The sequence below is a fragment of the Coturnix japonica genome, chromosome 5 (genome assembly GCF_054131305.1).
Source record: "Coturnix japonica strain WE chromosome 5, WE-NBRP24, whole genome shotgun sequence".
NCBI lineage: Eukaryota > Metazoa > Chordata > Aves > Galliformes > Phasianidae > Coturnix > Coturnix japonica.
The window spans coordinates 49,596,672-49,613,385 of record NC_140667.1 but is presented as its reverse complement, the minus strand read 5'-3'; the positions used below and the strand labels follow the sequence as shown (position 1 = coordinate 49,613,385).

Sequence of the window (16,714 nt, the reverse complement as noted above, 5' to 3'; positions counted from 1 at the left end):
TCATATGTATCTGTTCATTGATGTCAGCTCCCTGTATGGACTCTGCACATGCGAGGGTTTCTCCCATGGCAGGTTCCCCATGGTGTTCTTATGGAGCTACGTGCTGCTGGCAGAGATACGTCCCCTGTTGTCTCCTAAGGCTGACGTTAGTGGAGGGACTGCCTTGCAGGAAAGTCACAGAGACCTCTGAGGTCTTCTTCCAAAAAGAGCTGTTGAGAAAATCTGAGAAATAGAGCACAAGGGGAACAACTCTGCCTCACATGCCTGCTCTGCAACCACTTCTCCACTACATGGAAGTGTTGAAGTTTAGGTTTTCAGGTCAGGGAATTGTTTGCTTCAGATAAGAGCTGGTGTTTTCAACCATATAGATTCACAAGGGAGTTTCTAGTGTAATGGAACACTAAGATGACACAAATTGTCCTCCTAGGTAAGTAAGTAAGAACATTTCCTTTTAAACAAAGCGCTTGCATCCTCAGCATTCATATGTGATCAGAGAGGTCCACAATGTGTTATGCTCAGGAGAAACCCAGGATGCAAAGCCCTGTGCCCAATAAAATCCACAGATCTGTTGTCCCCATGCCCTTTTCCTCCCACTCCTCCTCCATCCCACTTCCTTTCCTGTAACACATCGCAGCTCCTGCCCATGCTAATTGGTAAATCAAACCAATTGCAGGTTACTATTTTCAGTGTTATCTCTGCCCTGTGAAACATTTCCTGCTTTCCTGCCTGTGGCATTTCTCCAAGGTGCCCCTCAGCAGTGAAGTCCCAGCACAGTTGTGCCAAGGGAGCCTGTATGTGCAGGTTGGTTCAGGAGAAATTTACCCTGACAGGGCACAATCTTCCTAAAGCCACTCACCCTCAGAGTACATAGAGCAGCCCTCTGGGGTGGTCTGATGGGGTCTTTGCCCCCATCATGTTTCTATGATTCTATTGTGTTGAGGGACATGGTTTAGTGGGAGCTATTGGTAATAGGTGAATGGTTGGACTGGATGATCTTTTAGGTCTTTTCCAACCTTGGTGACTCTATGATTCTATTGCCATAGATAGCCTGCAGAGAGGCTCCCTGACCACACAAGGAGGAGGTGATCAAGTGTCTATAATTTGCTAAGCCTTGCTGCAAATCAACAGCAGGAGGGAGAAACCAGTGGGATGTACAGCTGAGGTCCTTGAGTGGCTGATCCCAGAGCCCTTCTGCCTGTCCTTGGGCTGTTCACCTCCCTGGAGTTTTCAAACCAGAAGACAAGTTTGATGATACTGATTTTGTGGTTGACGCAATGTTTCTGTAATCTAAGACATAGTAGACATATACAAAAGGACCACAGAGGAGCTTTGGGTAGCCACATGAAGAAGTCCAGCCTCCTCATAAACCATTCCCTCAAGGGGTGCTGACATACAGCAGGTTCATCATTTGGCTCTTTCATGGATGCCTTCCAAGGAGAAACAGAACAGCAGCACCAACATCATGCGGCAGCTCAGCAGTTTGGGCTGCAGTCCCCACCTGCTATGCTGCAGTGGTGTCTCCTTGTGAGGCTGCAGTACCTACTGTACTACCTACTGTAAGGTAGTAATGCATCCCATGATCCAGCACATGACTTACAGATTTCCAGCCCCAGGAACGCAGTGCATGGCTGCATCAGTGCAGGCTGAGTAAGGGCAGATTTTTACCATTTACAAAAGTAGGTGAGTCAAAATCAGTAGAGCTTTAAAGCACAGGTGTGGGATGCAGGCATTTATGCAGACTGACAAAATAAAAGCAATTCATCAATGTCATCCCACCTTATGACAGTGCAGAACACATCACGCTTAGAAAAAAATATCAGTGCATTATAAATCTTAGCAGCTGACACTTCTATGTTTCATTTCCAACAGCACTACAGGAGGGTTTCTGTGTTCTCTGCAGGGCATGTGCTTAGGAGAACAGAGACTGGCATCACAGTCACTGTCACATCTAAACTGGGTTTAGGCCAGGAGCTGCTGAGGTTCTTTGTTAGGTACATTAGGTGTTGTTCACAATCATTTTCTCTGATGCTGTACTGCAAAATTCTCAAGAAGGTTCTGTGCTATGCAGCAGGTGAGCTAACACAAAGCTGGAGTCTTTTCCCCTTAATTCTTTGGATAGCCTCAGTACACCAATAGGAAGATGATATGAAGACACCTTACATGCGGTTCAACATAGCACCCGTCTTCATATCACCCAGTAATTATGATATGATACTATGATACTATGATAACCCATTCTAGCATCACTGGAAACAAAATAGCTTTTTCCTCATATCACCACCCTCTTCTGCTGGGCTTCTCATCTGACTAAATACCTAACCTTTTTCATATGTATACAGCTGAATGTATGCATAACACCCAGGATAGGTATTATTTCCACCATGCATACAAGGAATGAGAGCCTACTGCAGTTATCCTGTTCTTCTGTCAGAGTCTGAGAGCCCAGCCCTATAGTGTCCATAGCATGTTGGGTGTACACCAAGGACAGGAGTCCAAGAGATGATGCTTCTGTTCACAAATGCAGCCTAGCAGTTACAAGAGCTAAACCTACATTTTCTCACAACCACAAAAATGACTGAATTTGCAAGAAATTACTTCCTTAGTTAAGGCTGTCTTTTCTCATAGCTTCTCTCCTGATTGCATGAGTCAGTCTCTGCTTCCTTCATCAGCCAGCTCTTCATGCCACAGCCACACGTTCCCAGCAGAGCCCTAGGTTACCTGATATAACAAGAAGAATAGATTAAATGGAGGCTGGAGACAAAGAGCAACAGCCCAAATACCTCAAAAGAAGGCTGTGCTGCCTCATTCGTCACAGCAGGGCAGGAAGCAGTGCCCCTCTCATCGACTATATGCTGAAATGCTGCTGTGGTTACTGAGCTGCTAGCTGGTAAAATGCAGCAGCCATGCAAAGCGGAACTTGTGCATGCAGGACCCCACATTGGAAGGGCAGCACTGTGTGTGGGCGCCGTTTAATGTCTGAAGGCAATACAGAGGACATCCACGAGAACAGACTGCTCCAGAGGACTTTTTGAAGCCTCTGAATTTACAGCAGTGTTGTAGAAACTCCCGTAATCTGTGTGCTCTGCTCAGTAGAAATGTCACAGCACTCAGTCCGGGGGCTGTGCTGACACACAGACCCACAAGCATCATGCTCTTTATTCCTCCAACTTCCCACCAATGTCACATTTTTCTGTCCTGACCATTTGTATTTTCCCCTTTCTGAGTCTCCTCTACTTACAGTAAGTAGTAAACAGTTTCTTCTATCTCTTGTCTTTCAGGATATGCAATTACTGTAGATGCCTCTTTACAAAGACCTCAAGTAATGACAGTACCAAGACTCTAAAGGCTAGGGGATTCCACTCACTCTCCTGTCTACAACCATGCACCCAACTACAAGTTACACTTGCACCCTGATGAAGTCGTCAGCAGTGCACTTACTTTAAGCCCGTGACTCTTATGACTACGTGGTATCATAGGCAACTTCCTGAAGTCTCTACAGAGCAGCCTGTGAACACAGCACGAGTCAGAGCGCCTTATCATCTTCTCTGTGAAAGCCAGGGGACAGAAAAGAAGTAAGTGATTGCTGGCGCTGAAATGAGACTTCTGCTCAGCAGTTTTGCTTTCTTTGCTTTGTTGCTGCTTCTCCATGCTGTGCATTTGTGTTTCATAGATGTAGACTTTGTTGATGTTTCACAGACTTAAAACTCCATATGATTGAGATATGATAGATGTAAAGTGCTGTTGGATCTGTGTTAGAGTTCACTGCAGTTAATGGAGTCTTTGCTGCTTGTTATCTTTACATATTTCCTTTCCTAAACAAAACAAGGTCCTGTCATACGAAAAGAATTAGTTTCAATCAGAAATAAGGGATAAGTGAGACTGAAATATTGTGGTAGGATCCAGGCTGCTGAGATCTGACTGCAGTGCACGAGGCATAAACTCTGAATTACTTTAGAAATGCCAGTGGCACCACTGTCATTGCTGGGCTTCTTCTGGTAGACCATGAGGAGAATTCACACCCAGCCTTTCCTCTCATTGTGTCTCAGATGGAAAAGCAAGATGTGAATTTTATCATGTTTATCTCCCAATCTGTAGTGACTGATCGGGTATACAAACTTCCTTTCTTTTCTCCGTCTCCTGTTCACACAGTTCTGCTGTCATTGGCACACAGAAATATCCAGACTAAGTTGAGATCATTTTTTTTCCAATAAATATTTTGAGATTTGCCTTGTTTTTCAGAAGCATTAAAAAAGCTGAGGTCAGGCCCAGTGTTGTTCTCTTGCTTTGAAATGAAAGCTGCTCTGCCATTGCATTTAGTGAAGCTACAGCATTAATGAGACTACAAACCTTGTGATTAAGTCACAGGTTGGTAACAGTTGGCACCACATTGGTATAGATGCAGAATTAATCTCCTCCCTCTCAGACTTGAAGGGAACCTAGTTTTGCTCTGAGACATTCTGAAGTCAGAGTGGATCTTACCTTTGCCAATTGCAATTAGCAAAGGGAAGCATCCTACCGGAGCCAGGCTGTCTTATTGACTAACTCAAACTGAACTTTGTTTCCCAGATTTAGTTTCTCATAGGGTTTTCTTGGTTGCTTTTCATCTCTGTTAACTTTCCCCAGGTGTTCTTTTCCTCTGTGTTGCAAGAGAAAACACCACAGGTTATGGATATTTTAGAAATACACATCTTTCCCATGGAAATTTTGATGTAAAGCTTGATACACTGCCAAAGACCAGTGTGCATATGGACTTTAGTTTAATCTGTTTTTCTTGTGACTCTATTAAAACCAGACACCATATCCATACAAACAGTTCCTCAGCTTCCAGTAACTTCATATTAAGAAAAAAAGAGTCTTATTCTGCTCTTTCACAGCTAATAGGCAGTGCTTGCTTTCTGCTGAAAACTTTCCCATAGTCTGTGCAAATGACACTGCATTTAAACAAATAGATTATGAATAGAGTACAAACCTCTGTAGAGCTTTCTGCCTGAAACTGCAGATGACTCTTTCAGGTTCTGCATTTTCCGTATCTCATAGGAGGATGCTGAATTTGGAGCTTTACCACAAGCATACAGGTAGCATTGCTGTCAAGGGCAGTGTTTCAGTTCTCTCTGGCTGCCATGGCAAAACTCAGCCATGAGTTGTGGGGATCATGTTAGCAGTTGTATGAGTGCAGCAGCATGGCCAGAGCAACAGCTGCAGCAACATGAGGACAGATTTCTGTGCCTGATGTTCATGACTGCAGCCTGAGCTCGGGCAGACTCCAGTTTTCTTTGCTTTCTCTTGATACTCCTTGTATTTGCAGTGCGTTATGGAGTGTAGTTAGCTAAAGCAATGAGCAGTTATGTACTGAAACTAATACATGTTGTTCCATTTCCATCTGACTTAAGCCCTTTTCCTTCCCTGTGCAGGCTTGGTGGCCTATCCAAAAGCATCTGAATATCTCCACATTTCCCCTGTCTCTAGGGTTCCTGTGGTTGGGTTTAGCAGATAGGCCACCTCCACACCCTCTGTCACACATTACTGCCTCCTCCATGAGTGTGTCTCACTATGTGAAAAATCACTGCTTTAAATCAACTTTGGGGATGGTGTTCGTGAGGGACACTATTTTTCTTAACAATGTCTCCTGTGCTGGAAAGATATCAAAGCATTGGAGGAGGAAGTAGTCAAGGATCCCATCGTTTTGGCAGAATCTCCATCATCTTTACAGATGGCTTCTGTTAAGCATACCAGGTTTGTCAGAATCTTACCCATCTTCATGAAATAAGGCTATTTTTATAGCAGGGTTATTCAGTGCAGATACATGCTATCGGACACATCTGAGGTTCGGCCCTTGTTGGTGCTTTTGGTGGAGCAGAGCATATTACAAAAATATTCTCCAGGAACCAAATATCACAGTGTGGACCTGAAATCCATAAACACAGAGGGTTTGGTATTGAGTCTCATACGTGGAAAGTAAAGTGGATTATATTATTGCATAGGGAAGAAGGGTCTTATTGGAGTGAAGAGGATGAAGAGAAGTGGGAAAATCAGAACATGATTTGTTGGAAAAAATGCACGGTTTCCCTACCCTTAGAAAAGGACACTGTGGGGAATGTTTAGAATATTTAATAGCTGGCATTTTCACATGCATTTCAGTGTGAAGTCTAAGGGTCCCTGCCTTTAGATGAGATGCTCAAGGGTTTAGCCATTAACGAGGTGTACAAAGGGCTGGAAGAGGTGGCAGCTGAGGATGTGGACAAAACACAATAGGAGACTGAGCAGAAAGAAGAACAAGCTCACAAACACGCCAGAGATGCACATAGATGCAGTGAGGAATTTTTGAGCATGGCAGTTTTGGTGGTATAACTAAAGTCTTAAGGGGAAAACCCTGCCACCGGTACATGACCATGCTCTACAGGAGATGACCCATTTGGCAAAAAAAAGAAAAAGGAAATCAGTAGTTCTCCAATTAGTTGAGAGTGAACCATAGAACAAGGAGGAACAAAGAAAACGAGTTTCAGGGCGAATGGAAAAGGAAGAAATACTGGTGTCTGAGCTCTGAGTACCATTTTTAAGTTTTCTGTTAAAAATAGCATTGTTTCAAGAATAGAAAGCACAGTGGTTTTCATGAAGCTTTGCAAATTCTACCTGCTGAGACACAGTCACTTCAGCCAAAGTAAAAAACTTCTGAGCAGAAACTAGCTAGAATTCTCAGAGATAAGCCATTTGTCAGTGAGCCCAAATCTGATAGGGCACAAAATTATTCTGGGCATCTTTTTGCTCTAGTTTTTCTCTTTAGACTCTTCTACCAGCACCAGTGCAGTTCCTACATCACAGCAGTTCCAAGACCACTAAGTTACCCACAGCATCACGAGGTTGTAAGCTGAACACTGTCTATGTGTCCTCCTACTACTGGCAGAGATCAGTCATGCTACCTACTCAAGCTTTTCAGCACTACCATGCTATGCTCAGGCTGGAGAATTTCAGAAGGATGAAAGGGACAGACATATTTTTGGGGTGCAAGAAAAGTCTGTGACAACAGAGATGTCAGTGCAGGAAGGGGAGAGGCCTGTGCACTTATGAGTTTGAGCAGGGGATGTCTTTGGTTATGGATAAATATTCTCTGCATGTATTCCTGCCTGGTGGCAGTGGCCAGTCAGCATCCTCTGGCTTCCCTGGGAGCTTGAATGACAAAGGAGGTACAAGTTACCAGCTGCAGATCTCCTGGGTCAGCAGTGGATTGCAAATCACTGATTGACTTGGGACAGAAGTGTGGAAAGCAAAAGCAAGCTGGTGAAAGGTGAGAACAAACCATAGCAATGCACAGATCATAAATAAAGAAAAACAGACCCAATGGAGGACAGATCCTGGCCAGAGTTCAGTGGTGAGAGGCCAACAGCACACAAGATGGGTGCCAGCTACAGCCTACCACAAGCCATAGGTATGGCAATGGAGGTGTTGGAAGTTTGGCAGCAGTATTCTGCATGCAGGCCTAGATAACTGAGGCTCTGAAGAAGGAGGAAGATGTCCATAAGTACTGAAATCCTAAGATAAGAAAGTGGCAGTGCAGAGGGATACTTGTCATCATTCTTGCATCATCTCTTGAGTACCCGCCCAAGAAATGGGAAAGAGGCCCAGTATGTAAGCAAAGAAGAGGTCATTGAAGAGCTAGGAGGAGAGAGCAAAGATTGCTCTTCCAAGACTTGATCATTTCAGCATGAAGTAGCAAGGAAGTGTTACCTGTTCAATTTTTACATGAGCCACTCAAGTAAGGGAAGCCTTATTTGAGTAGCCTCCATTACCAAGGCTATGAGTTAGAGCTGGAGACAGCATGCACAAATGTCTGCTAGTTTCTTGTCAGGGGAAGAAGAAGGTGTGAATCAGAAGCACAAAACTTGCAGTCTTGGGGTTGTTCCCAGTTGTTCACTTTCACTACATCTACTCCACAGTCTTGAACCTTCCTTCAACCTTTTGATCTGACTGGCTTGGTAGTTTAGCTTCAGATTTATAACAGCATTTCTATGGGTTCTGATGGCTCTCCAGGCTGAATCAATTTCTCCAGCTGTAGTACATTTTCTAGACAATCTGGTAGGTGTCATAGAGTAAATCTGCCCTGCAATAGCCATTCTCAGTTGCTCTCAAGGAGGACTTTTCTCAGTCACTGGTTATAAAATCATGACTCATGACCTCAGAATCTTAAGACTGGGAAGAAAACTAGACTGGTATGGGGGAACCAAAGGTCTATTTTTCAGCTTCCCCTGTTGACCCAGTTGCCCATCACCTCGCATGAAGTGCACATAGTTTTACATTCTGCCTTGAATGAAGTGGTTTTAAAACCTGTCACTGAAGCTTTCATTCACGTCTATCTGCCTGGCATTGTTTTTTCATCTATGGTCTAATTGCCAGTCAGTGTAATACAAGCCCAGGATTCCCTGTTTATAGAAGGATCACAATTCCAACCCAGGTCCTTCATCCACCTGAATTATGTGACTGTTTCACTTTGTTGTCCCCACAACAGCTTATTTTGGCAAAACAGTACATGTAAGGAAGTAGATATGTGAGTATCTGCAAACGCCTCCACACACATATATAAAGCATGTAGTTGCTGAGAGTTCACATCTAAGAATGGTGTACCATGAGGTAAATCAAACACCTTCCTCTCACCAGAAACAGTTGCTCCTTTTATACAGCAAATAATGAACATCTCTCTTACAGATATCTTCTGGTTTTTTTTCAAGACTGCTTGTATCTGCAGCATGAATTTATATACCAAGGCTGTATATCTAATCCCAAGGTCCTGCTGCTTCCTCTCTGAGGCTATTTGCAGTGGCAGTTGTCTACAAATGCTCTACATCTTATTTTAACCAGCATTAGTTAACAGAGATATTACCTTGTTCTTAATGTCCACATAAACCTTTCAAAATTCTCAGCTCTGACAATAATCCTTGACATAGAAGGATGATTAGAAAATGATTAATAAAGGAAAAACAGGTAAATATCATGCTCAGCTGTGGTACCTGTACTCGCTACAGATTTCACTGTCTCTTTCTTTCCCTTCTGTCCTAATGCACCTAAAGTGAACTAATCCAGAGCCTTTCAGCCAATGCTTTACTCAGCTGGTGTGCTTTTTTCTACTTCCTCCTCTTCTATCTGAAATTTTCTCTTTTCCTAATAGTTGTTACTTTTATCACTCCAACTTCTCTGTTGGTAATCAAAACAGTTTTACATGAATAGCTAATAGACATCAGACAACTGCAAAACAAAGGCTTTTGCTTTCTCCCTTGTTTTCACTTCCCTCTTTGCACCTCAGTGTTAGTAAAAACAGTTCAGACTCTAGAGGGAAGATCACATGCTGACAAAACTATCCTGGATGTGCAGCAGCAGCATTCATTGAAGTTGGCCAAGTCTCCACACCTCCCAGGATCCTTTTGTGTTTCATACAAGGCCAGATTCCAGTGAGGGTCTTTAAATCTGCTAAAGCAATAAGACAGCTGAGGAGCCCAGGTGCATCTCTGGTGGTTGGCAGAGGGTGCAGCTCACATCCAGATTAAGCTGCTCTCTGCACACCTCCTCTGGCTCTGTCTGCTCTGCTCCTGGCCACTTGCAACTACCAATTCTCTCACGCCAGCCTTGCTGCTGCTGTGACCTTGGTCAACCAATTCAGAAAGGTAAACCAGTGGACAGTTGACCCAGATAAGAAAGGGGACACATTTTCTGCTGACTTACCGCTATGCACGCGTTCACTGCAGGGTCAGGCGATGTACTGGTCAGAGACAAGGCAGAGAATAAAACAATGAGAGCCAAAGTGTTATTCTAGTATGGCTGTGATGTGAAACCACATCCTCACGGCATCCCAGATTCACGGCTTCATCTCCCATGATCTGTATGGGGCATCTCTGTAGGAGAGTTTAATGCTCCCATATGCTCCGCAGGGAAGAGGACAGATCACCACCACACAGGCTTCCATCTCCTGCACAACAGTGCTGTCATCCCTGCCCACAAGACAGGAGATCTGATTCCTAAACTGAATTTCATCAGTCCGGTGTTTGAACTCAAATATGACCCTGTTTAGGAAGGCCTGAGAACCTTCCCTTTCCATTCCCTCTGGTAAACCTGGGCTGCCAGCCAGGAGGATTTTCTCTTCATAAGATCTCAGTACATTGGAGCAGGTAGACACTACATTTTAGGAGTAAGAAATGTAATGATCCATTTGTTTAGCAGGTGTGAAACTCTACCAGAGATCTACCTGCTATAGCATACGTATAACCTATATATATCCTGTAACCTAAGCCAAGAGCAGACATCCAAGAAAGACGGGAAACACAGGGCAGCAGCATAGCAAGTCTTCTGTAGCATGTTATCCTATTTTACTGTGATTTCTGCTCAGACAGTTTGCAAGTCAGAGATGTCACCTCTGTTCTTTCAACAAACCAGGAAGATGAGATGTTTTACAAATGTTAAAGGAAGGTGAGAAACATAAATGCGCTGACTGCGGTTTGAGTCTTGCCCAGTGAGTCTCTGAGAGCGAGAAGCCCTAGTGTGCTGCTAAATATATGTTGAGCTGTTGAAGCAAAACATAACCACTATTCAGTGTAACATATTTTGGTGGATGGTGAGCCCTAGCAGAATCACTGCTATTGCAGAAAGGTGAGGACTAACTTGGACAGGATCGGCACAGCTGAAAGCTACGGGCAGATAAGAGTCAACATTACAGGGAGAATATCCATTAACTGCCTGCCAAGTGCTGCTTTCTGATCTTTAGTTGGAGAAGGAAGCACCTCCCCAGGCCTAGAGAGCTGAGCAGCAGTGCTAGACTCAGGACTGAGCTGGATGCCTCAGTCACGGCTGGAAGGCTGCTCCATGTGGGGCTGAGAGACAGGAGGAAGGGAGGGAGGGGAGCAAATGATTGCCTTCCCCTCCTGCATCTTGGCCTGGGGCTGCAGTAGGAAGCACTGCTTCTGGGAAGAATCCAGGCTCCAGCACTGACAGCCCATGCCTTGGCCAGAAGCACCAAGCACATGCTTTTTCTCTGTAAGCATAGATCTGTGCTCTTTGTCAAGACCTGGTGGCCGGCAGCTGGCTGTTGAGAGTGTTGATCTCCTCAACCCCGTATGCTGACAAACCAAGAATGAAAAAGCACACCTGATGCAGGCGACTTAAAAAAGTCACACGGAATTCCTTTCTGAGGCTTACTTGCAGGTGCCAGACACAGGAAGGATCTGTGGGCTGGAGGCAGAGTCTTGCCGCCCATCACCTCCTGGCTGATGCAAAAGGGAGGTGCTAGGACCAGGCTTCGTGCTTCTTCCTGCCCCCAGCAGCACCCACAGGCCTTCCTGAGGGTATCAAATCCTCCCTGAGAAGACCTGAACATATCCATCGGGTACCAGATGACCCAGCTCTCAGACAAGGAGAGACATGGCAATCCATCACTTGGCAGCAACAGGATACTTTGGCCCAACTAGTGAGGCAACGACTTGCTAACTTCATCAACATGTCAGAAAGTGGTTTGCTATAGGAGGAAGTGGAAGGTAGTCACAGAGCATGGTCGCACGCTCTGGTATTCTTCTTCCACACCAGCAGTGCTGTCTCAGTTAGTCTATATATGGAATCCCTATTCCATGTGTCAGCCCAAGAAACAGTTTTCTCTGCCACCAGTACTGGGAGTGGCAGGTACCGCTGCCTCTGCCCCATCTGCCTACTTGCCAGGATTGGAGATGAGTCTTCAGCTAGAAGCTGCTGTCATTGAGTGGGTTCTGACTGTGTTTGAGTACTTGTAGTAAATGAGCACGTCTTGTCATGGACCAGGAGAATCTGTGCTGGTGCTTACAGATGTGGCTAGCACTAAACAGCTGTGAGGACTGCACAGCCTACTGCACCCTGTGTTGGTTTTCTTATACTGTATTCATCCTACAGTGACTAAACTAAATCAGGGAACCTGAATGCCCCTCAGACTTGAACAGTAGGCATTCTGTTAGGCATTCAGAGTAGAGCTGCTTATGCAGTCCCAGGGAGGAGAAAGGCCCCATCGGCTTGTCCACCCTGCCAGAGATGCATGAAACAATCTAGGCCCTCACTGCCTGCGAGCAGACTGCTTCCCCTCGGTCTGCTTGAGATTGGACCAAGCAAACAACAAATAAATGTTCACAGGCTGACAAAAGGTACCTTCTTCCCTGTATGAACACAGGTTGATGGGACTCCTATCAACACATCTCCTCTTGAGACATACTAGATTGGAGTAGGTTAGTGAATGTCCAAAGGATAGCCCAGGCAAGATCTCTTTTTATGAAGTATATTATGCAGTGGAAACTTTCAAGTCATAAATACAATGAAGTATAATTTTAAGACAACTCAGTACCATTATGGCATACTCCACGTTCAATAGATAGGACATTTTTGTGTGGATATCATCACGTGAATTTGCAAGAAATGGTTCTCCTAGCTCTACATTAACCAAGGAACAGTAATTTTCTTGGCCTCCATTTCTTAAAAGTGCATATATTCTTCTCTTGTTTACTTCCTTTAACTACCGTTATTTCCTGCTTTCTCTTTCCCAGAGAACAGGCGTGGTAGGCAGTTCCGCTGAATTACAACGGTGAACGTTATAGAGCACTACAAGTTTGTGTTCTTCATCTGCAGATATTCATCAAGAGGAGAAAGGTGTGAATTATATGCGAGTTCACACCAGTGGCCAGACTCTGTTTCCTGTATGCTGGGTAGTCTTTGACACAAAACTGCCTCCACCCACTTCAGATGTCCATCAGAAATGGTAAGTTCTTCTACAGTCCCATCACTGAAATCTCTGTATTTGCTTTTTTTTTACTACTGAGTTTGGGAATAAATAAATAAATAGAACATTAATGCTCTTAATTTCCTTTGTAAAGTGATTTTAGTAATTGCTCAGCAGCTCTGTTGTATTTATTAGGCAGCCTGGTGTAGGATTGGTCCCCACTACCTCACTTTAGTGGATAGGCATGCTATAGTCAATCAGTTCCTTGTGAATAAAGGTCCTTTTTCCTGGAACTAACTGAAATCTGGCTCTGGGGATACTAGAGAACACCAGCAGGTCTTGGTAAACTCCCCTGTCTTCAGTGGTTTAAGACAAGGATCCCACTTGTTCCCCCACCATGTCCTCGCATCTATGGGATTACTGCCTTTACTGACACACTTTGAATTGATGCAAATACTAACTTTCCATCTTGTCTTCTGATTCACAGAAAACAACAGCTGGGAAAAAATCATGGGAGATAATGCATCCTGTAACTCAATTGAAAGGGATAATATCACTATTTGCCTGGATATTCCCTACAAAGACAGCAAGATACTTCTAATTGCTGTTTACAGCATTGTTTTTGCCATTGGTCTTCCAGCAAATTGCTTAACATCCCTGCTCACACTTGCACAAATCCGAAGGAATAATGCAATTGCCATCTACATTTTCAGTTTATCATTGTGTGATCTGATGTATTTAAGTACCTTGCCTATCTGGATTATCTACGTGCAACAGGATCACCAGTGGACTATGGGTGAACAGGTTTGCAGATTGACAGGATTCATATTTTTCTGCAACATATACATCAGCATTCTGCTTTTATGCTGTATTTCTATGGATCGTTATGTGGCACTGGTGTATGCTCTGGAATCAAGAGGGAGAAGAGGACGCAAAAAGGCAATCATAATAGTATGTTTTCTTGTTGCTGTGGTTGCAGTAATCCACAGTCCAATATTTAAAATGACTAGTTTACATAACAAGAACTGCTTTGAGACCTTACCCCTTGACAAAACACTGGCTTCTTTCAGCTTTGCCAGATTCCTGTTTGGGTTTGTCATACCTTTCACAATTCTCATCTTCACCAACTACAAGATTTTCCAAAGAACAAAAACAAGTGACAGTGTGACTTGTCACCAAAAAGCCAAAGTGAAGTATCTGGCAATTGCCATCATTGTCATTTTCCTGATGTGCTTTGCTCCCTACCACGTGGTACTCTTAATAAGAGCCATATACTTTATGTTTCATCAGGATTGCTCGTGTTCATTTGAAAAAAGCATATATTCAGTTTTTACAGGGTTTTTGTGTTTATCAACTGCAAATGGCATTGCCGATCCTATCATCTACGTGCTGACTAGTGAAAACGTCAGGAAAGATTTCTATAGAAGTCTGAGAAGGTGGAAATCAAACTCATCCAGGCTCAACTCATCCATTAATCATAAGACTGACAGCAGCAAATTGAAAAGGCAAAAAGAATCACAGGAAGGAGTATTAAGGGAAGAAAACAGAGAGACATCAAGTTCATCACATGTGCAGGAGACCATATGCAGTCATAATAGCCAAGACCCAGAAGGTGGTAGCTAGCAGTTTGCAACTGCAGCTGGCTGCTGGCAGCAAAGAACTCCTCAGTGCAATCTTCAGACTGCACAGTGCAGCACACAAATATTTATGTGCTGATGTCCAAAGGAAGGGTTGGTTGGTTGTTTTTTTTTTACAGTACATGGGCCAGCAACTCCTTGAGAACATTATGGGAACGTTACTTCTTATTTCTGTTTCTATCCTTCAATGAGGTTTGCCCATCAGTACCACCAGTGAAGGCCTTGCTTTGTGAAAAACATGTGGAACAGACTGTGAAACTGACTTTGACCCAAACTAAAGTCTTAAAAGCTTATTTTTTGGACTCTTACAAACTGAGAATCATTTACTTCTTCTGAGTTGAACAAAAAGAAACACCCAAGCTGGGAGATGAATGTGAGGCCCATTCTTCTGGTTGAAATCACCAGGTACATGTTCAGATTCTCATGCATGTATCCTGTTGTTACAGTTTGTGGTTAACCAGTGGAAAATATAAAAAATGAGGAAGTCTTTCAAGAGCCTTGAAAATGTTCCTAATGCTGCAATATGTAGTTTAATCTACCTTGTACATACTGAGTAAAGAGCAAAACAGTGTCCTGGAAACGTGTATAAACAGAAGTTGTGCCCTTCTACTGCTTGATATTTTACAGTTGGTAGATTTTCCTTGTTTCGTTGTTAACTCTGGAACGGGGTGAAATGTTTAGAAAAGATAAACATTTTCAGGTGGAATCAGGGACTGTTTTTATGCCATCTCCAAGTATCTGTTGAACTCATGTTTCATTTCTGACTACAATAATGCTTCCCTCACTGTATCGATCTGGATTTTAGTGAACAGGATCTATAGGAGAGTATAGACTTATTGGCAAAGAAGCCTTTCTGACAAGGAAGGGTGGCAGCATGAAGAACACAGTCCCTTCTCCTCATTGATGGTAATTCCTTTGGACACACTGACAGCATACACTGAGACTGTGCATGGCAGATTTCCTTGTTTCTGCCTCCATTTTTTGTTCTGAATAAACTACTGATGGCAATATCCTGTGCCTTCAAACTAGAAATTATGAAATAAACTCTACCACCTGGCAAGATTTATCTAAAAAACCTTCTTCGTATTTTTTATGCGACCAAAATCAAACATCACAAAAGTTTATTTCAGTACGAGTTTCTAAAGCGTTCCATAGTGCCATTCTGCTTTATCTGCAGTGTTGTATTTCAGTAATAGTTTTAAATTGGCATTAAGTATTTGTTAGTATTCTTAAATTGTGTTAGGTATTTCTGTATGTTATACTTTGTTCTTACCCACTTTTGGGAAGAAGCACTGCACCCAAATGGCATATCCTCAAGCTAATGTATTTATGATGCATCTAATTTTTGTGTTATTTAATGAGCCCTCCGACATCTTCCTGTGAAATGTTTGTCTTTTCAAAAGGAGTTTGCACGATACTGAATGTAATAAAGGACCGTCTCCTGGAAAAATGTGCAACCATGTTGTGATGTTAATTAACAAATGGCCGTTTTCTGTTTTCACGTGCATCTCAGAGCTCAGACGCTCTGAGGTAAAAAGGTGAGCGCTGAATGTCTGTGACTTTGCTGAAAATCAAACTTCCCATTACTAAGAAAATCAGCAGCAGGCGTTGCTCAGAACAGCCCCGGTCAGCCCAGGGGGTTGCTGATTAATCTCTGAAGACACGTAAGCAAACTGCCCCAACCTCAGGATTTCCATAGTCTACATGTAAGACTTCGGTGAACGATAAAGGTGACTTTGGAAGAAACCTAAGAGACAGACTTCAGACTTCTGAATTGATTGAAATGGTCGCAAATGGGATATTCAACCTGATGACTTTAGAAATCTCTCTGATGCTTTTCATGTGAAAAAAAAGCAAGCGTATTTAAATCAAATAATTTGGAGTCCAGCGCCATCGATGCGGGGGATGGGGATTAGCAGGGTCTGACACAACATCAGTAATCCTTTTGCCTTGTCTAATTCACTTGCCTTTCCAAATTACTGTATCACTGTGCGTCTTCTCTTAATGAGAGTCTTTGGAGCATCGTTGTTCCGATACACTCTGAAATAAACCCTTTTGCAACCCGATCTGACTTTGAAGATGACCTACACAGTCCCCAGAGAACCTTTCCAATCTAACTTATCCTGTGGCAGAATACTGAAGGTATTATGGGAGCCAGGTGAAGACACCAAGAAATGCTATTTCTACATTGTCAGAGCAGCCCATCAGATACACTGAGTGCTTTCATGCCATAAACTGAAGCTCACTGTTTTGTTACACAGTATATCATGTAAAAATGGAAGGATCTCAACACTAGGATACTTGCTGGAGACCTAGCAAAGGAAATTACTTAGGTCAGAACAGATCTGAAAGGCCAACTGATTGTGTA

General features: G+C 43.4%; 1 protein-coding gene across 2 annotated transcripts in view; it reads left to right on the top strand.

Moving 5' to 3' along the window:
* Positions 1–16,412, top strand: part of GPR132 (G protein-coupled receptor 132) — a 64,830-nt gene extending 48,418 nt beyond the window's left edge. The window contains exons 2-4 of one of the 2 annotated variants that reach the window (XM_015865701.3): positions 3,279–3,572; positions 12,619–12,748; positions 13,197–16,412. In XM_015865701.3, the coding sequence (XP_015721187.1) occupies positions 12,733–12,748; positions 13,197–14,332 (1,152 nt within the window). In that variant the 5' untranslated portion in view covers positions 3,279–3,572; positions 12,619–12,732 and the 3' untranslated portion in view covers positions 14,333–16,412. Of the gene's footprint in view, positions 1–3,278; positions 3,573–12,536; positions 12,749–13,196 lie in introns of both variants that reach the window. The other variant, XM_032445045.2, reaches the window with a different exon arrangement.
* The last annotated feature ends 302 nt before the right edge of the window (positions 16,413–16,714 follow it).